The 22,660-nt window shown below is 38.6% G+C and overlaps 1 protein-coding gene across 1 annotated transcript in view; it reads right to left on the reverse strand.

The window, feature by feature from the left end:
• LOC124622213 (myotubularin-related protein 10-B) overlaps positions 1–22,660 on the reverse strand; it is a 115,215-nt gene that overhangs the window by 38,287 nt on the left and 54,268 nt on the right. The window contains exons 10-11 of the mRNA XM_047147860.1: positions 18,615–18,787; positions 18,264–18,434 (exon numbers count right to left, since the gene is read on the reverse strand). Coding sequence (XP_047003816.1) covers positions 18,264–18,434; positions 18,615–18,787 — 344 coding nt within the window. The remainder of the gene's footprint in view (positions 1–18,263; positions 18,435–18,614; positions 18,788–22,660) is intronic.

Here is a 22,660-nt window from a genome sequence, read left to right on the forward strand (position 1 = left end):
CAGCATTAACTGTCGCTGTATTGACTCACCAAGAGTAACAAGCATGGAACGCCATCCCACAAACTGACATCAGACACCTGTCCATACAATGCATGTTCATTTGAAAGCTCGCAGTTACAACAGTTGTTAGGCCTAATGCACCAGGATTTCACATTTGCAATGGCTTATCTCATGCTTACATTAACATGTGATCTTGCAGCATTAGTCACTTAACTATGTTACTTAGCAAATTTATTCCCAAAATTTCATTACTCTATATTAATTATTTTTGGGTGTTGTAATTTTTGTTTCATTGATGTGTAGGATTTTACCAGATATATCTGCTGTTTATTTACACATGTACCAACCCCGCCCAGAGTGTAATTGTCTTAAAACAATTCATTATTGGAATTGATATGGTAGGGCGCAATATACTAGCAACTGCACTGGAGGTAAGGTCGAGTAAGTTTACCACACCAAGGATATCTGGATGGACCTCGAAGACATAGGACCAACAGGTAGGTCTGCAATTCAATAGTTACACACCTTTGTAGACTGCTTCTTCCTGATACAGGCAATTTGCTCACAGTACTTTGTTGGTTAGGGTTTGGACAAAGTAAGTAAATAAAATTGGGAACAGAATTAGAAAAGCGTTCCTTCAACTTAATTGAGATTTGAATGATACTTCTTATTTACTGACAGGACTGTAGACAATGTTTCAACTTGGGAATAACAATCACAATATTTTCCACTTTAATTGGCTGTTACCCTCTAGTTTCGAAAAATCTGCTTTATTATTTAAGTGGTAAGGAAAAAAGATAGCAGTTGTATTTGACAGAACAAATGTTTATTACTGCTATTCTTAATTCCTTATAGTGGCTGAAAGGGATACTTATGGTCCTGTGGCTTATGTTCAGTGCCAAAGAGAGGAAACAAAGCATTACTCGTACACATGGAAAACGCCATGGGCAGGATATGACTTCTTGTTGTCGTTGTTGTTGTTGTTGTCGTCGTCGTCGTCGTCGTCTTCTTCTTCAGCCCAGAGACTGGTTTGATGCAGCTCTCCATGCTACTCTGTCCTGTGCAAGCCTCTTCATCTCCGAATAACTACTGCAACCTACATCCTTCTGAGTCTGCTTAGTGTATTCATCTCTTGGTCTCCCTCTATGATTTTTACCCTCCACACTTCCCTCCAATACTAAATTGGTGATCCCTTGATGCCTCAGAATGTGTGTGACCAATTGATCTCTTGTTCTGGTCATGTTGTGCCACAATTTCCACTTCTCCCCAATTCTACTCAGTACCTCATTAGTTACACGATCTATCAATCTAATCCTTAGCATTCTTTCGTAGCACCTTATTTCGAAAGCTTCCATTTTCTTCTTGTCTACACTGTTTAGTGTCCATGTTTCACTTCCATACATGGCTACATCCCATACATATACTTCAAGACAAGACTTCCTGTCACTTAAATCTATACTCAGTGTTAACAAATTTCTCTTCTTTAGAAATGCTTTCCTTGCCATAGCCAGTCTACATTTTATATCCTCCATACTTCGAACATCATCATCAATTATTTTGCTCCCCAAATAGCAAAACTCATCTACTGCTTTAAGTATCTCATTTCCTAATCTAATTCCATAAGAATCACCTGATATAATTCAACTACATTCCATTATCCTTGTTTTGCTTTCGTTGATGTTCATCTCATATCCTCCTTTCAAGACACTGTCCATCCCGTTCAGCTGCTCTTCCAGGTCCTTTGCTGTTTCTCACTGAATTATAATGTCAGTGGAAAACCTCAAACTGTTTATTTCTTTTTCATGGAATTTAATTCATACTCCAAATTTTTCTTTTGTTTCCTTTACTGCTTGCTGAATATATAGATTGAATAACGTCAGGGATAGGCTACACCTCTGTCTCAATCACTGCTTCCCTTTCATGCCCCTTGACTGTTCTAACTGCCATCTGGTTTCTTTACAAATTGTAAATAGCCTTTCATTCCCTTTATTTTGCATCTACTACCTTCAGAATTTGAAAGAGAGTATTCTAGTCAACATTGTCAAAAGCTTTCTCTAAGTCTACAAATGATAGAAACATATGTTTGCCTTTCCTTAACCTATCTTCTAAGATAAGTGGTAGGGTCAGTATTGCCTTGCATGTTCCAACATTTCTACGGAGTCCAAACTGCTCTTCCCCCAGGTCGGTTTCTACCAGTTTTTCATTCATTTGTAAAGAATTCGTGTTAATATTTTGCAACCATGACTTATTAAACTCATAGTTTGGTAATTTTCACACCTGTCAGCACCTGCTTTCTTTGGGATTGGAATTATTATATTCTTCTTGAAGTCTGAAGGTATTTCACCTGTCTCATATATCTTGCTCACCAGATGGAAGAGTTTTGTCATAGATGGTTCTCCCAAGGCTATCTGTAGATCTAATGGAATGTTGTCCACTCCCGGTGCCTTGTTTCGACTTAGATCTTTCAGTGCTCTGTCAAATTCTTCGCACAGTATCATATCTCCCATTTTGTCTTCATCTACATCCTCTTCCACTTCCATAATACTGCCCTCAAGTATGTCAGCCCTGTATAGACCATCTATATACTCCTTCCATCTTTCTGCTTTCCCTTCTTTGCTTAGGACTGGTTTTCCATCCGAGCTCTTGATATTCATAAAGGTGGTTCTCTTTTCTTTAAAGGTCTCTTTAATTTTCCTGTAGGCAGTATCTATCTTACACCTTGTGATATATGCTTCTACATTTGTCCTCTAGCCATCCCTGCTTATCCATTGTGCATTTCCTGTCAATCTCATTTTTTAGACATTTGTAATCCTTTTTGCCTGCTTCATTTACTGTATTTATATATTTTCTTCTTTCATCAACTAAATATCTCTTCTGTTACCCAATGATTTCTACTAGCCCTCATCTTTTTACCTACTTGATCCTCTGCTGCCTTCACTATTTCATATCTCAAAGCTACCCATTCTTCTTCTACTGTATTTATTTCCCAGTTCTTGTCAGCCGTTCCTTAATGCTCTCTCTGAAACTCTCTAAGCCCTCTGGTTCTTTCAGTTTATCCAGGTCCCATCTCCTTAAATTCTTACGTTTTTGTAGTTTCTTCAGTTTTAATCTACAGTTCATAACCAATTAATTGTGGCTAGAGTCCACATCTGCCCTTGGAGATGTCTTACAATGTAAAACCTGGTACCTAAATCTCTGTCTTACCATTATACAACCTGTCTGAAACCTTCCAGTGTCTCCAGACCTATGCCACAAATACAATCTTCTTTCATGATTCTTAAACCAAGTGTTAGGCATAATTAAGTTATGCTCTGTGCAAAATTCTACCAGGCAGCTTCCTCTTTCATTTCTTACACCCAGTCCATATTCACTTACTACTTTTCCTTCTCTTCCTTTTCCTAAATTCAAATTCCAGTCTCCCATGACTATTAAATTTTTGGCTCCTTTAACTATATGAATAATTCCTTTATCGCATCATACATTTCTTCAATCTCTTCATCATCTGCAGAGCTACTTGGCATATAAACTTGTACTACTATGGTAGGTGTGGGTTTTGTGTCTATCTTGGCTTCAATAATGGGTTCAGTATGCTGTTCATAGTAGCTTATCTACATTCCTATTTTTTACTCATTATTAAACCTATTCCTGGATTACCATTATTTGAATTTTGTATTTATAACCATGTAGTCACTTGACCAGAAGTCTTGTTACTCCTACCACTGAACTTCACTAATTCACATACCAATCAGTCAAATCATGTGAAGCAGCAGTTCACTGACTTCTTGGGCATTACACTTTCAAGAAATCGCTCTCTGCATCTTCCTGGAAACTGAGAGGGTATTTAGCAGTACAACCTTCAAATCTATGGTTAGAGCCGCAGAAGAACATGGCACTGAGAGCACTATATGTTGAAGGATTAAGATCCTGCTGAGCAGAAGCTAGAAGCCACACAAAGATGAATGAAAAAATTGTGATCAACACCAGCAGAGGGTGCCCGCAAGGAGGGCTTTTGTATTCACTACTGTGGAACCTAGAGTGAATGAACTTATTGAAGAGCTAAATACTTTTGCCATGGATATAAAGATGACTGAGTCATGGCAATACTTGGTAAATTTTCTAGTACTGTCAGAACTATGGCACAATAAGCATCGAACTGTTTTATTACCATTACCATTTACGAGGAAGAATATCCAACACACATACTGGAATCTTAAGCTTTTTCATGAAATTATACAGTAGAGGGGGTAGTGAAGTGTCTACTTGTAATGCCGGATCCTCAAAGTGTCTACTTGTAATGCCGGATCCTCATAAAAATAACATGTGTTCCGAGGCGAAATGTACTCTTATGAGGACTAGAAGAGCCTGTGAAAAAATCTGGGGTCTTAATTTCAAAAGTATTTACTGGATTTACACCACAGTAATAATAAGACCTGTGATAATTTATGGGGCATAAGTACGGTGGAACAAAGTAGAACAGATGGTGGCTGCTAGGGAACTTGGCAAGGTACACAGACTGGCCTTCTTAGACATAACAGCCAGGATTAGCAGCACACCCACTGCTGGGATGGAGACATTGCTGGACATGCCCCCTTTACACCTGTGCACTTGGAGGCATCGGCAGGGGCTTATAGGCCAAAAACTTGAAATAACTACACTCCTGGAAATTGAAATAAGAACACCGTGAATTCATTGTCCCAGGAAGGGGAAACTTTTTGACACATTCCTGGGGTCAGATACATCACATGATCACACTGACAGAACCACAGGCACATAGACACAGGCAACAGAGCATGCACAATGTCGGCACTAGTACAGTGTATATCCACCTTTCGCAGCAATGCAGGCTGCTATTCTCCCATGGAGACGATCGTAGAGATGCTGAATGTAGCCCTGTGGAACGGCTTGCCATGCCATTTGCACCTGGCGCCTCAGTTGGACCAGCGTTCGTGCTGGACGTGCAGACCGCGTGAGACGACGCTTCATACAGTCCCAAACATGCTCAATGGGGGACAGATTCGGAGATCTTGCTGGCCAGGGTAGTTGACTTACACCTTCTAGAGCACGTTGGGTGGCACGGGATACATGCGGACGTGCATTGTCCTGTTGGAACAGCAAGTTCCCTTGCCGGTCTAGGAATGGTAGAACGATGGGTTCGATGACGGTTTGGGTGTACCGTGCACTATTGTGTCCCCTCGACGATCACCAGTGGTGTGCGGCCAGTGTAGGAGATCGCTCCCCACACCATGATGCCGGGTGTTGGCCCTGTGTGCCTCGGTCGTATGCAGTCCTGATTGTGGCGCTCACCTGCACGGCGCCAAACACGCATACGACCATCATTGGCACCAAGGCAGAAGCGACTCTCATCGCTGAAGACGACACGTCTCCATTCGTCCCTCCATTCACGCCTGTCGCGACACCACTGGAGGCGGGCTGCACGATGTTGGGGCGTGAGCAGAAGACGGCCTAACGGTGTGCGGGACCGTAGCCCAGCTTCATGGAGACGGTTGCGAATGGTCCTCGCCGATACCCCAGGAGCAACAGTGTCCCTAATTTGCTGGGAAGTGGCGGTGCGGTCCCCTACGGCACTGCGTAGGATCCTACGGTCTTGGCGTGCATCCGTGCGTCGCTGCGGTCTGGTCCCAGGTCGACGGGCACGTGCACCTTCCGCCGACCACTGGCGACAACATCGATGTACTGTGGAGACCTCACGCCCCACGTGTTGAGCAATTCGGCGGTACGTCCACCCGGCCTCCCGCATGCTCACTATACGCCCTCGCTCAAAGTCCGTCAACTGCACATACGGTTCACGTCCACGCTGTCGCGGCATGCTACCAGTGTTAAAGACTGCGATGGAGCTCCGTATGCCACGGCAAACTGGCTGACACTGTTGGCGGCGGTGCACAAATGCTGCGCAGCTAGCACCATTCGACGGCCAACACCGCGGTTCCTCGTGTGTCCGCTGTGCCGTGCGTGTGATCATTGCTTGTACAGCCCTCTCGCAGTGTCAGGAGCAAGTATGGTGGGTCTGACACACCGGTGTCAATGTGTTCTTTTTTCCATTTCCAGGAGTGTAGATACCTTTAGGATATCCTGAATCCCACGACAATATAGGGGATGTGGTAAATATAGGGATGCTTGGGGAAATGCCAGACTACATACAATAACTTCCCACTGCTTCAATAAACCTTTCAATGTAACAACTGGAAGTAGGGAGCAGTGATAGAATGAGCCATGACACTGTGCATGAGACAGTGATTACTGACAGTTCAAACACAGATGAAGGCATTGGATTAAGTCACTGGGGCAGGAGTATACAGTGCACAGCCTATGCTAGAGAGCAAAATCTCTCTGGAGAAGCTGGCCCAGTATTCCAGGTGGAAATATCTGCTATCAAGATGTGCATGGAGGAGGATTTGCATAGCCGCTAAAAAGATCATAGCATCCACATTTATTCGGCAGCCAAGCAGCTCTGAACTCTCTATCATCCCCTGCAATGAGGTTGAAGTTACAGAATGAAATTTTCACTCTGCAGCAGAGTGTGTGCCAAATATGGAACTTCCTGGTAGATCAAAACTGTGTGCCAGACCGAGACTCGAACTCGGGACCTTTGCCTTTTGCGGGCAAATGCTCTACCAACTAGAGATGGGCAGTCTGCTCCTCAATTGAGTCAAAGAGCCCAGCTCTTTCAAAATATTGAATGATGGATGATTCAGAAAAAATGAATGGTAGCTCATCTGATTTCAAAAGCATCTCTGGTGACTGTAACAAACAGGATGAAAACTCTACTCTAGACTGCTGCAACGGTGCCCCACCCCATGTCCTAAAGAAAACATTTCCCAAGCTACAAAAAATGTGTGCGCCATGAGCATGTGTGGATTTGCATACCTTTCTAGTACATAAAGCTTTTCTTTTCCATGAAAACAAAAAACAAAGAAGCTCTGTTTTTTTCCCTTCAATTTATTTTCTAGCAGGCAGTACCCATTCAGCCATCTCAATAGTAATACTAATTATGACACTATGAAAGTAAACACAACACTTTGCCCAGTTTCCGAGAAAAAAGAAAAATCTTTGATCCAATTGGGAATCGAATCTGAATCCCTTTGCCTAAAAAACTGTCACATTGATTGTTTTGTTCTGCTTTAGGGTACAAAAAACAACTGGAGTCCTACGTGCCCATGCCGCATTAACCACGCAGCTAATGGGCGAAATGAGACAAAAGTGCTTCAGTACAATACATTAACACCGAAAACATCTGCAGCATCATGTTTCTGCCCTTGAGTTCAGAAGAATATCTCAAATTTCAGAAGTTCAATAAAAGTTTACATACTTTTGAGTTAGTTATTATTTATTATCCTTTGACTTAGCAATGCACTTGGGATGTGTTGCCAGCAATCATAGAAGCTGCGGCCTTTAGCCACCGTGCGGTTGGAGTGTATTGCAAAGCTCCCCTCCCAAGAGCTCAGGCTCCCTACCACTCTCACCGGCCATCTCACTGCTCCCCACCACTCTCACGAATCAGACTGCAAGACAGCTCTCTAGCTCACTATTCCCCACCACTCTTATGAATCGGATTGCAAGCTAGCTCACTGCTCCCCGCCAAGGCAACTAGCTCTCGTGGATGAGATCACACGGAGCAGACCACACAGTAATTGGAGGCATCACTCCATTCTCTACACTCTTAGACACAGTGATACAGCTTACAACTTGCTTTCTTGGCTCAACACCCCTTCAACCGAGTTCAACTCTTTATTCTTTGTATCCTTATTTGATTTGTTCTAGTCGTCACCTCCTTGTGTTATTGCTCTTCTGTTTTCTTCTTGCGCAAGTGTTCTAGTTAGGTGAACTATTATGTCTTCTTCTATATCTGTTGAATTTACAGTTGTTGTTGTTGTTGTTGGTGGCATTTATGAAGTAAAACCTAATTACTTGGGGTGCACGGAATACTCAATACAATGGTATGTACAATCAACAATTATTTCAACATACAAGTCCATATATAAAAGTTGTCTCACATGAAATGGCCAAACTTCACAGATATGACAGGGATGATAATTTGAAGCAAAACACTAAATATGGACATATGCCCTATTCCAAATGGTTTCTGAGATGGAAAACATTTCAAGTTACTCTTGTAAATTTTTCTTGAACAACACGAAATTCACGACCTCTAGTGCAAACTTGTTGCAGTATAACATTAAACTACATTAAATTTCCTTTAAAAAGATCATATTCATTTTTTCAAGGACTTACAGGTTGCATAAAGAAAGTGAGAGAATATGGAAAGTCTTGCACAACGTGCTTGCGTTGGGTGTACGTAAGCCAGTTTGCGGTAGTTTCCTGACTTGGTAAACCACGTGTCCATATCAAATTATTCATCTTGACTTCATCCAAACTACTATGGTATGTTGTAAACAATGACAATGTACCAAACAATAAAGAAAATAGTAACAATGTCCATTAAATATGTTGTGTTTCAGAAACCATCCAGAATTATGCATATGTCCACATGAAGTATTTTGCTTCAAATGATCATTCCTGTCATATCCCTGATTACGGACCATTTTTCCTGGGACGACCTGTATACTATGTTTAATTTTTTTATTTATTCATTTAACCCAAACAGATTAATACCTTCAGGAGTCCTCTTACACCAGACCAGAGTTTTGTATGTAATTACAAAACTTATCAAAATCACAGTTACTTAAGAACTCATGATATTTTTAATACAATACCTCATCTCCTCTCCGCATATATTAGGCATTTGCCTGTTGTGCCCTCTTGGTTGAAACTGTTGATTTTCCTCAATCTTCCAAATTTCTTCTGCCCACTGGGTAATAATTATCACCAACTGTGGTAATCTGTCATCTTCCATTCCTGTGTCATAATCTTTCCAGTTATATCTCAGTTCTTTTCTGATGTCTACATTCACTTTCCTGCCAGACTGAATGTACCCAGTTGCCCGATGTGCAGTGTCTCTGAGATTCATGAACTGTTTTCACTATTCCGTTACCAAAGGTGCAGGTTTTCCCTTCACGTTTCTGGTCTTTGGGTGAGCATATTTATTGTGTAATATAGTTACTTTGGCAGTACATCCATGGAGTTGGTCTTTAACGTCCAGGAATGGTATGGAAGTCGTCTCTCAAATTATCTCTTGTGCCTCCACTGCAAGTTCAGGCACACTGATACGCTTCAAGTCTCTGTATGTGGGCACAGTTTATTCCTTGCATATTTTGGAGCATTAGTCATGAATATTATGTTGTAAGCCGATATTCCAGGTAAGAATTTCTTTGCTTGTGGATTTCATGCCAAATATTTGTATTGGGGCCAGACTACAGGCTGCATTATGGATAGGGCAAGCTGAAATACTGTTACATCTGAAGAAGAAACTACACACTTGATTTTCACAGTGAAGGGGCAAAATATTTATGTTAGCATTTCTAGCATTATTTGTATGCTCCTAAGTCAAACTGAATTTTGAAAGGTCAGTTTTGAAACATTCTATCCCACCTACTTTCAGAGCTCTGTAGAGGACGCATATTAGGCAAATTTTCTTAATGGATTTGATATTTACGAACATATATTTGACATTTTCTCTTCTTTAGTAACGGATGTAAGTAGCATAGTCAGCAATAAGTTAAAGTGTTTGTAAGCCACTATTCCACTTGCTCTTCTGTTATTTCTGTGGTGTCTTAGGACAGTGAAGTCTATATTTAGGGAACTGGAGAGTGTGCTTGACTTGAGCTAGGTGTCCACGTTCATTAGAAGAAAGACATGAATATTCTGAAATAATGGTGGAGTTTGTCAAAAAAAAGTTGAAAGTGATGGCCAACTATGTTCTACAGTAACAATACAGACACGCTGGTAGAATTAGTGGCTGCATGAATAGACAAGTTAATAGCTCCTAAAGCACAAGTTTTAGTGTTCATTTGCACTGCTTTTTTCCGGCCTTCATCTGCACCATTATCCTGTCATCTCTTGTTCGCATGCTATGAAGCTCAAACTGGATATAACATTAGTCAAAATTTTTATCTTTCAGCAGTGAAATCCCTGCACATAATCAGACTTGCCTTCGTGAGTTTCTTGATCACTATAACTGTTTTAGACCTTTTCGTATGAGACACAAGTTTCACAATTGTGGGTCTAGGCTTTGCAGATCACAACGTTCAATAACCTACTCTATAACTTCTGATTATAGAATGTGCTGCATGTATGTTCTCGCTTTAAGCTTTTACAATTTAAAATGGCTATGTTAATTGTAAATATTTTAATTTTACCAGTGTACTTTTCAGTGCTGCACAACAATATGTCATCCACATTTCTTTTTCCTAGAAGAATTACAAGCAATGTTCAGTAGCATTTTACCAAAATGGAAGAAAAAGGAAAATACCACTACTGAGAGCAGATAACTGCCATGGCTTCTGGCTCATCATCAAGCTGAAGAGACATCTAAAATCGAAGCATCCTACAGTACGTTTGGAATGATGTGGGTCAGAAAGCCAATCAGGATCACCATCAATTGATGTAGAAATTCGAGAAATAATTTCTCGTGAACTGTCCTCATCTGTGTCTGCTTCTACCTCAGGTGAAGTTATTGTGTTGCCCTCACCCTCAACTGATTTTCATTTACGACAAACAATAAGTAATTTTTTTAATAATATTATAAAGTCACTCACATTAAATAAAAGTATAGTATTAGATGTACTGCTTTTAAAAATGATTTGCAGAGAATACCATCCGTTCTCTATAAGTATATATACTTATGTATTTGCAGAAATCTGGAAGAATGCTGGAAAACCTGTGGTCATAAATCTCCGCCAACATCTAACTGAAATGTGGATCACAGAGAAAATTCCCAGAGCACTGGACCTCAGGAATAATCCATCCATTATTTCAAAAAGGAGATAGAGCCAACCCAGATAATTACAGAGGAATAAGCCTTCTGGACTGCACATAAAAAATTTTTTCATGCATAATTTACAATAGGATGAAAAACATTCTGGAACCACAACTTGGAGAATATCAAGGATGATTTCGACCATACAGAAGCGGCTCAGACCAAATTCTTAGCCAGAAACTAATAATGGAGTATTACAAGTAAAGAGATGAACAATTATTCATCTCATTCATAGATTTTAAAAACGTATATGATAGTGTTCACGGACCCACACTTCTAAAATTCCTTAGAGTATATGGCCTCCATCCCAAACTGGTAAGACTCATTTAGCTAACTTTAACTAACACAATTCAAAGGCCAAGATTAGAGGAGAAATGTCAAAAGCTTTCACAATAAAAACAGGACAGACAAGGTGGTGGATTGCCCCCTTTGCTTTTCAATGTGGCCCTTGATTACATCATGACAATCTGGCAAAAACAAAATCCATGTAAAATTAAAATTGGAGGAAAACCAGCAATAAGAACAAACTGCCTTGGGTTTGCTGATGATTTAGTTCTCTTAGCTCTTGACATGGAAGTAGTTCATGCTCAGATCACAAGTCTCCAGAAACTTGCTTCAAAAATAGGATTACAAATATACTTTGAGAAAACTGAAATCATGCCCATGAAAACTCTTTGCATAGATAAAATCTTCATAAATGATCAAGCAATTAATACAGTTTTACAATTTAAATATTGAAGAAATTATTTTGCACAACTTAGGTGAGAAAGCAACATGAATGATAGAACCAACAAAATGAAAAAAAAGCACAATTTCTAACCTGGTCAACATATAATAAGAAATTCCTGTCAACAGACACTAAGATCCAACATTACATAACTGTAACTCTCCCGGAAGCAACTTATGCTTGTGAAACTCTGTTCAAATTAAAAATGAAAGAAGAACCAATCAACTCTTCAAAACTGAACAAAGAATTATCAGAACATGCATCAATAAAAAATAGCAGGTTGATGGAGTCTGTAGAATCCTCCCTAACGAAACTGTCTATTGTAAGATTGGGTCAATCAGCAGCACAATTAAGAAGAAAAGAATCTCTTATTTCTTTCATGTCTTACGACTGCCTGACAACAGGATTTTAAAACAACTAGAGATGAGAAGTCTCGGAAAAAAGACAGGAGGACAGAGTGTCAAAGAAATTCAGCAAGATCTTGAAGCAGTTAGGCTCCGAATTAGTGATGCAGAGAACAAAATTAACACTCCCCATATGAATCATAAATTTTGGGCAGAAATGACGCACAGAAGACTGGTAGAGATTTCAGACAAGTTAAGAAAATTGTGTACGGAACGAATAAAACAGTACTGAGCTGAACTCAAGAAGCAAGTAGTCCAATCTTCAAACATAAAATGAACATGGAATGACTCAAGTGGTCCAATGAGGCCAATCAAGTTAATATATACGACGGTTGGAACTTTAATAGTGGCAACTATTTATTTACAGCACGTACAAAATAGATATATTTTTCAAACTTTTACTGACCTTCAAAGTAGTCACCAGCATTGTGTATAACCTGCTGACAGCAATGTTCACAGTTTGAGCAGCGTGGTCTATTGCCCGACGAATTTGCAGCAGTTCTGAAGCGAATACCGTGAAGTGTTTCCTTCAGTTTAGGAATAGAGTTGAGCTTACAAGGGCTTAAGTCAGGTGAGCGCAATAGGTGGTATAGCACTTACCAGCCCCATCACTCAAACAAATCAGTAACAGCTTGCAATGTACGTGCTTGAGCACTGTCCTGCAAAATAATGGTCAGGTCCTGCAGAAAGTGTCATCACTTCTGTCTCTAAGATGGTCGTAGGTTGTGTTCCAAAAATGGACAGCATAGAGACAGAAGCAATGACACTTTCTGCAGGACATGGCCATCATTTTGGAGGACAGTGCTCAAGCACGTACAGTGCAAGCTGTTACTGATTTGTTTGAGTGATGGGACTGCTAAGTGCTGTACCACCTACTGCAGTCCCCTGACTTATGCCCTCGTCACTTCAACTCGAAGAAAACACTTCACGGCATTCGATTCAGAACTGCTACAAATTCGTCGGGCAATAGACCACGCTGTTCAAACTGTCAACACAACTGACATTTCATACATGAGAAGAGTGAACTAAAGCCATACCTTTTAGAGTGCTCATAATTCAAGGACAGACACACTGCAGAAAACACTCAAACCGAGTAAAGTCTGTTATCCCAAATACAATATCAATTTTCAAATCATTTCCATAACAACACAAGCTGCATCAAATATGAAATTAACTGCCATGCTCCTGAAACTTCCACATATTACCCACTTTGCACATTCTTTAAACCTCACTCTGCAACAGGCAGTTCGAAAGCCCATATAAAAACCATTGATGAGGTCAATATGAGTTGTTATCTTTCTTAAGGAGAGACCCTTTGTTTTAAGCAAACTTGCTGAAATGCAAGAAAATTTAAAAAAGATTGACTGATACTGAAACACAATGTACCAACCAGATGGAACACTACTGACAAAATGTTGCAAAGATTTACTTTAAATACAGATCCTATAATTTTTTGCCTCGCTATTTTAGGTGGAAAATCGATCACCTTAAACTTAAAAGGTACAGATTAGGAGATAATACAACAGGCTTTAAGGATTTTGTAAGTGTTAGATGAGGCAACCAAAGAAGTGTTCTCAGGGAAAACAATATCACTTTTAAAAATGAAAATCTTAGCAAGATTAATGGAACAGCAACTAGAGTCTTTTAAAGATAAAAATAAAAAAATCCTCAAGAAGTAGAGTCATTGGTCGATAATTTGCTTAAAGGGTTATCAGCGTGGCTTGGGGTTATCTCCAGCAATGAACTGATTAGTCAGGCTATATTACTGGACACCCGATTCAAAGGCCAGAATTTTCAGACTACAACATTTTTCAGAACCACTACATGAAGGATATTGTAAAAATGAAAGTGTTGGTTGTTCAACAAGAAAAAAACAGAGCTCACTTCTCAACCAGTTACCACTGTGACACATGAGACTTCTTCAGTCTGGGAAGAGTTCAACGAAACAAGTCATGACCCAAAAGTGTGGCAATTGTCGAACTGAACAATTATTTAGTGGTGGGAAATTTGCCTAGACTCAGCAATCCCTTAAACTGGTGGGAAACAAGAAAATTGTTGTGGCCAGCACTGTATCAGCTGATTCTAAAAATATTATGTATCACAGCAGCATCAGTGACCTGTGAACGAACATTTTCAAAAGCAGGACAAATGTGCACTAACAAGAGAAAGAGACTCACATAAACTAGAATGGGTCAAATTTTATTTATAAATGACAATATTGATTAATTTTTCCCTTATGCGAACATACTGACTGTAAGTGATAACTGCAGATACACTTCAATTGCAATTGTTATAATTTTTATATTTTTTTCCAATAAAAGTATCAAAATATAACAAGAATAAGTCCTCATTCTCAAAATTTTTCCACTTCATAAGAAATATTTAGGATTTTGTTATAATATTTATAATTTTTACAGCAAACAAAATTTTAAACTGTTGTATGTGAAAATTACTGGGGACACAACACAAAATTATTATGTCTCTTTACAAGTTCTTTCACAATAGGACCACATCAGATAAAAATTCAGGTTTAGTGACGAATTGAAAAGGCAACGTACTTCCTTTTACTTATTTTTGTTAGTGAATGGTGAGTGCTGAATCATGAAAAAGAGCTAGTTCATTTCAGTGACTGACCAGTTCTGATCCGATTGCTGAAAAGAACAGTTTTTCCCATCTCTACTACCAACTGAGATACCTAAGCATGGCACATGACCCATCCTCACAGCTTCAATTCTGCCAGTACCTCATCTCCTGCCTTACAAACTTCACAGAAGCTCTCCTGCGAACCTAGCAGAACTAGCACCCCTGGAAGAATGGAATTGCAGAGACATGGCTTATCCACAGCCTGGGGGAGGTTCCCATATTGAAATTTTCACTCTGCAGTGGAGTGTGCACTGATATAAAACTTGCTGGCAGATTAAAACTGTGTGCTGGATCGATTGTCAAACTCTGGACCTTTGACTTTCCTGGAAAAGGGCTCTACTAACTGAGCTATCTGAGTACGCCTCATGACTCATCCTCACAGCTTCAATTTTTCCAGGCCTGCTAGACTGCTAGTTTCACAGGAGAGCTTCTGTGAAGTTTGGAAGGTAGGAGACAAGGTACTGGCAGAACTGAAGCTGTGAGGACGGGTTGTGAGTGGTGCTTGGGTACCTCAGTCAGTAGAGCACTTGCCCGCAAAAGGCAAAGTTCCCGAGTTTGAGTCTCAGCCCGGCAACAGCTTTAAACTGCCAGGAAGTTTCAGGTCGAAGATCACTGCAGAATGACGCAAAGCCCTTGTGAGACTAGGGGAAAGCAACAGGGTAAACTGCTGTGGGTCCCTGGTCACTCAGAAATCAGTGGTAATGAACAAATCAACAGGCTAGCCAGGCCAGCTCCAACGGCTCCATTTCCTGGACCAAAAACTTTCCTAAGCATCATTAAGGCGATAACTATGAAACTAGTTCAGTAGACAAAATGTATAATATTGGACACTATGATCCCAAAACAAAAACTTGGCAAGCTAATGTTGCCAAAGTCATGTTTTAAGAGTAGTTCTCTACTCTTGGCCTGAACAGGAAACAGACTAAGCTCATGGTAGGACGAGCGACAGGCTACGGGAACTTTAAGAAACATATAAAAATGATGGGTGTAGAGAAAGAAGCCCCTAGGCGTAGACTGTGTGATGAGGACAATGGAACTGCATGACAGCTAATCTTCCAATGTGAGTCACTGGAGATCAATAGGCACACAAAATTGTGTCTAAAAAGGAAGTAGTAAGGGGCATTGTAGCATTCTTCAAGAGTACTGATTGGCTTTATTAGAACCACATGGAGTGAAAATTCACAATAAACACTGTTTCAGTGCAGGCAATAGTGGGCCAGGATTGCTGTTGTTCTGATGTCCCTGTTCAAATCAAATCAATGAGATGCAAACTGGGTCACATCATGTTGTGCACATCCTTGCCATCACTACTGAAATGCAATTACCACCACCACACGCTACTCATTTCTAATTTAGTGCTTTATGTTCAACAGTGTAGAATTTAATGACACCATCTCTGTTTTATAAGCATCTCATTGTCAGACACAATTTTGGAATAATATCCTGCTGTGGCTATCTGTCACAAAACTAAGAAACCAACAGAACTTTAGTGAAAAGATTAAAAAAATTAGTACCACACGAACATAATATGGCTCGATCAGTCAAGGTGAATGCAAAAAAAATTTGACACGTTAGGTTCAGAATGAATTTTGTACTATGTTTCTAAAGGGGAGCACAATCAATTCCTTCAAGTATTAGAAGATTTTGTATAATACCTACAACACTGGAGGGAGGATGTTTTGGCTCCAGCACAGCATTTTATTCGGTTTGGTTTGATGCCCTCTCTCTCTGTTCTAATGAATAAAATTTCAACTTCCACTTCATACAAATTTTATCACTGTTGGCTTAGCAAACGTTGCAAAAAGCCTATCTTGAAAGACCAGGATATAATTCAGTTTGGCTATGGAATGTCACTTCTGATAGCTTTATCCAAAATTCTTGAAAAAGTAATGTATTCATGAGTGGCTTCACATATTTGTCAAAATTAGGTACTATGAAAATGTCAGTTTGGTTTTCAGAAAGGCTTTTCAAAAGAAAATGCTATATATGCTTTCACTGATCAAATATTAAATGCAATGAATAACCAAACATCACCCATTGGAATATTTTGTGATCTCTCACAGGCTTTTGATTGTGTGAATCATGAAATTCTTCTAGATAAGCTTAAGTATTGTGGTATGTGTGGGATAGTGCATAAATGATTTAATTCATACTTAACTTGAAGAATGCAGAAGGCTGAAATTAACAGTACAGATAGTCTACAAAAACCAGCAGAGTCCTCTAACTGGGGAGGTATCAAGAATGGTGTCCCACAGGGTTCAGTCTTGGGGTCCCTTATTGTTCTTAATATATATTAACAACTTGCCACTCTATATTCATGAAGATCACTCTATATTCATGAAGATGCAAAGTTAGTTCTTTTTGCTGATGATACAAGTATAGTAATCACATCCAAGGAGCAAAAATCAGCTGAGGAAAATTATTAAGTGGTTCTCTCCAAATGGACTCTCACAAAATTTTGAGAAGACACAGTTCATACAATTCTGTACAGTAAATGGCATAATACCATGGATAAATATAGACTATGAATGGAAGTCTGTTGCTAAGGCAGAATATTCAAAATTTCTGGGTGTGTGGACTGATGAGAAATTGAATTCTTAAGAAACACATTGATAATCTGCTGAGACGATTGAGTTCAGCTACTTGTGCAATTAGGGTCATTTAAAATGTTGGTGATTAACATACGAGTAAATTAGTCTACTATGCCTATTTTCATTCACTGCTTTCATATGACATCATATTTTCGGGTAATCCACCATTAAGAGAAAAAGTAATCATTGCACAAAAGCATGCAATCAGAAAAATAGCTGGAGTCCACCAAAGATCATCTTGCAGATTTTTTTTTTAAGGATTTAGGGATATTCACAGAACCTTCACAATACATGTCTTCACTTTAAAATTTGTTAAAAACCTATCCCAATTAAAAAATAATAGCAAAGTGCATAGCAACAACACTAGATGAAAGGATGATCTTCACTATTCTGCATTAAATCTGCCTTTGAAACACAAAGGAGTGAATTATGCTGCTACAAACGTCTTTGTTCATTTACCAAACAGCATTACAAGTCTGACAAACAGCCAACCAGCATTTAGAAACAAATTAAAAGAATTTATGAAAGATAACTCCTTTTACTCAACAGACGAATTTTTAGACATTAAGTAATAATTGTAAAAATAAATCAATAAATAAATAGATAAACAAATTTAATTATATCACTTAAAGAAACCTTATGGTAAACTGACAATTTCCACATTATTACGAAATGTCATTCATGATCTATGGAACAAGTAATGGTGTAATGTAACTGTAAACCTACATTTTATTTAGTCTGCGAATGGCAACAGCTGAAAATGAAGTAACAAAATGAAAGTTCAACATTCATTGAGTTTTAATTCTGGCGATGCACCAATAAACAAACAAACAAAGGCAGAGTGGGAAAAAACATAATGTGACACAATGCTGAGTTAGCTAAAATATTTCTTTGTCAGACTTATATGACCCAAATTCCAACTTCCTTCTCCAGCAACTACAATGTAAAAAGCTCAAACACTTTTGTTACAATATCTAAGAGGTACTTGGTATATAACAATTTACCTTAGCAGCAACATCACGATCCCTCTCACAGTCAAAAAGGAAGGTCTCAAATACTGAGATATGAGCTGAATCCCATAATGTAGTCAAGTATGTTTCAGTGAACTCGAACTCGATGGGAAACTGCTGTAATAGCTGCCACACACAATCCAGAAACAGCAGGAGTTCAGGGGACTGCAAAAGCACACATCATTGAGTATGATTTCAGTGTTGATTACATTTGTTTTATGGGACAAGTAAAGTTATGGCACAGAACTTTCATGTTTAAAAAATATGTTTGAAATAAATAATGTATTCTAAAATGGAAGTTAGCCAGCAAAGTAAATTACAATAAAGTCTTCAGCACTCACTAACCCTTTCAGAAGAAGAGCGTAGAACATGACCAAGTCTTGAGCTAAATGGATGTCCCAGAGACACCCATTCCTTCTGTATGAGTGCCTGAAATCCTACAAGTGTTCGGTACTGTGGAACCAATAAAAGCTGGCACAGTGATGAGATCACACAGCACATGTCACGTCCCTCCGATTCTTGAAAACACAGAACAACAACAGTATTTGTAAGATGTTGCACATATTACTTTAGTGCTGAATCAACAGTACAGAACAGTTTTGCCACCAACTACTTTAAATAATTGAAACAGTTTGAATACCAGGATCCCATCACAAAATTAGCTATAACAATATCTGAGCATTATGAGGAAGATGTTTGCATGAACTACGTAATGTCCTTTCAGGTTATGTTGGCAGGACTTTTTATGGATGTGCTCACATTTAGATTCCAAATTGTGTACATCAGTGTGTGAAAACACTACTGATGGACTTCAGTCTTGTGCAATATTGCACCAGAATAGTGATCATCATACAGTGCAAGTTCTTGCTACTTCATCTAACCCCCAATAATCCGTCTACCCACATGACTGCACAGTAGACTGATTTACAGTATCGTAACAATTCACAGTTTCTCATTGTTATGCTATATCTGGATGGAGACACATTGAATTAACTACTATACTGCTTGGCAACAGCAGTATGCCATGTCTGGATGGAACACACTGAATTAACTGCTATACTGCTTTGTTGTTGAGTCATATTATATGATTTGAAATTAAGCAAATATTATTAGGATACAAATAAAAGTCTAATTAACAATTTCTCTTGGTGTAGGCCCACTCATCAAGCTTGTCAACTGTCAAATTCCAACAGTATACATTTGTATGGACTCTGGTATATGTTAAAAGAAACTGTACTGTTGGCCCTTGCTAATATACAATTGCGATAATGCAAGTGACAACGGGATCTTACAGACTGACCCACTTCAATATGCTTCATACTTCCAGGATTTGAAGGGCAGTGTCTGGCATCAATTAAAATGCACAATATGATGGAATTTCTCTCTCTTCTTTAAAATCACTGAAGAAAGTCACCTTCGAAAATCGGGAGATTTCCAATTGCTGTTACATATTACCAGCTTACTAACACAGATGCCAGCAGCTGACTGCATAATATTAAACTCTAGTAATTTGTTCAGGGTGTATACGAGGACAAGGAAAAAAATATTCCCAGATTTTTCCTGGATTTCCCAGTTAAAAATTCACTTTTTCCACATTAAGTGACAGTACACCTTCCCTCAGAACTGTAAAACTCATCAGTTCTCTGAATGGTTAAGGTTTTATGCACCGGCAAAGAACTTCCTGGCACTTTAGAAAACAAACACTAGGGAGGGGGGAGGGGGGGGGGGGTAGAAACACGTTTTGGAAAAATATTTGATGGGCAGCAACACATATGCTATATATTCTCGTATTACGATAGGCTGCATAGTTTCATATTACGAATGTATATATTCGAATTCAACCAAACACAGAACATTAATTTCTGAAGCACTGATATCAAGATTGCGATGTCCTTTTGTACGCCAATCATAGCTCACCAGTCGATGATAGCACATATTCAGAGCATAGAACTCATGCTGTAGTTAGACAATAGCAATATCACTATTAACTAGTATAAACACACAAACAGGAAAAGTTAATAGTTTTAATTAATATACATATTGCAGCTACAAGGAAGGCTAAGCTTCCACATATAATATTGGTATTTTTTTTTGCATATGTTACATTTTAAGATACTTCACCCGAAAGTACCAGTAAAATTTTAAATAATGACATAAATGTCTGGCCTTCTAGGCTCAAAATTCTTCCAAGTGGCTGGCCCTCAAAGTGTTAAACTTTAAACGAGAAACAAACACCCTGTGATTTAAGAAATTCAAAGCAGATTCTCACATAAAACAATTAATCTTGTGTGACATGAAATTTACTTTGTAAGTAACACTTTTCAAACCAACAGTCCAAATATTTTCCTGCGACCTGTTAGATAACATTTCAGCAGTTGTCAGAGGGAGCTGGAAAACAGGTGTTACTGTGCATGCCCAGCTACAATGACGTAGGAAGCTCGTATGCTTGTATGTATATAGAATTAAGAAATCTTACATTAAATCCTGAACGAAACAGGATATCACAGGATACTCCAAGAGCTTAGGAATTTTGTAAACTATACTAAAATAAATAATTTGGCTTAAAGTGCACATCAGTATGTCCAGATTCACAAAGAAGTAGGTCCCAACCTGATATTAAGTTTTCCCGTGTGGTTTTTGGGGTGCAAATTTTCTTGGGTTACCAGTACTGTAGTATCTCTGTTTCGTTCTTTATTACGGCATAAAGCCATACATGCCAGACGATCAAAACATGCTCTCGAAATTCAGCAAACAGTTGAAACCAGCCAATAGTGTGGAATGAAACACTTTGTTACAAATAAATTGACTGCCTCTGTGGAAAAGATCAATAAAAGCCAAATTTCTTTAACAAGCCGTCAAAAATAACTTCACTGTTCTGCAAGGCAATTAATGCTTCACTACCAAAAATGTGAAAATAAAATAAAATTATAAAACCGAAACTAATAACATATTTTAGCTTTCCGTAATTATGTGAATACATTTTAATTCGCTTCATAGCTCTCAGCCACAGAAATCAGTAAACAAATACACGACTCATGAGGAGACTAAGCATCTAGCTGCTTATTGCTACTGCTGACAGAGCTACTAGCCACACTTCAGGTAGCCAGAAGCGGGAGAAGGTACTGCTCATAGGGGACTCAACTGTGAATGCGCATGAGCCCACTGGCAACTGCTCAAATGAACTATTGCAAACAGCAGTGACACAGTGCTCATCGGCAGCAGTTTGTTGTTATAAAATATTGCATGGACTTTGTCCTAAAGCCTTTGACAAGCTTTGCTATTGGCAGACACTTGTGTATGCACTGTGTTTTTTTGTTGTAAATGGTGCATTTCCTCTGCAACTCAAGTTTTTTCCTCTCTAGTTTATTTGTTGTTGTTGCAGTATTATTCTGCAATAGTAGGACACACTAAAATTCTTTGTTACAGTATCAGTTTTTACCACTCATAATTACATAAATTTAAATGAAAATAAAAGCAATGACAAATTCCTGGAATTCTAAAAAATTCCCAGGTTTTTTCCAGTTTAATTTATGTGAATACTTACATTTTGATGTTATTTTTAATTAAAAACAGAAATATGTTATTTTTATTAAATAACATGATTCAGTATTTTTATTAATATTTCCAAATATTAATTAACATGGGATTAAAAAATATAAATAATAAAAATAAAAGGTTGGTGTTGGTGAGATCGAACCAATGGTAATGCAATTACTAAACTTTTACTTTACACACTCAGCTACAGGTAATAACATTAATAAGGTCAACATATTTTGTAGATAAGTGGTCAGATAACTTCTAATTTTCAAGTGAAATTTTTTTTGAGCTGTTTTTAGAAATGTACCCCACTACTTGGAAACTGACGTCTGTGCATTTACTTTCACATCCTACAATTATGAAGAAAATATAGGACAGCTAGTCCCTAAGGTCCCCTAATGAGTAAAAAAAGTCCTCTTACAAATTAAGACAGATTAATCTCCTGTGTTACACATGACAACTATTTTATTAGATTTCTGAGCTTAGTTAAAATACCAGTATTTACTGGCAGATCAATTAAAGGCTGGTATGCAATTTGCATAAGAAACATCAGTCCTATTATGTTCCTGACTTATCAGGAGGGACTGTGTGTGTGTGTGTGTGTGTGTGTGTGTGTGTGTGTGTGTGTGTGTGTGTGTGTCGTATGGCCAATTTCAATTTTATTTTGTCCATTCTGGTGTTATTTTTTTAACATGTGGTGTTATCTGCTGATTTTAATGATGTCCTTTTTGCCAATTTTGGTATTAGTTTCTGATGGCCTATTTTTGAAGTACAAACGATTCTCATTTAGTTGCATAGGCAGACCATTTCTCCAAGAATATAGAAAAAACCAAGGAAAGACAGAAAACATTAAA

This window comes from Schistocerca americana, chromosome 7 (assembly GCF_021461395.2).
Source record: "Schistocerca americana isolate TAMUIC-IGC-003095 chromosome 7, iqSchAmer2.1, whole genome shotgun sequence".
Lineage (NCBI taxonomy): Eukaryota > Metazoa > Arthropoda > Insecta > Orthoptera > Acrididae > Schistocerca > Schistocerca americana.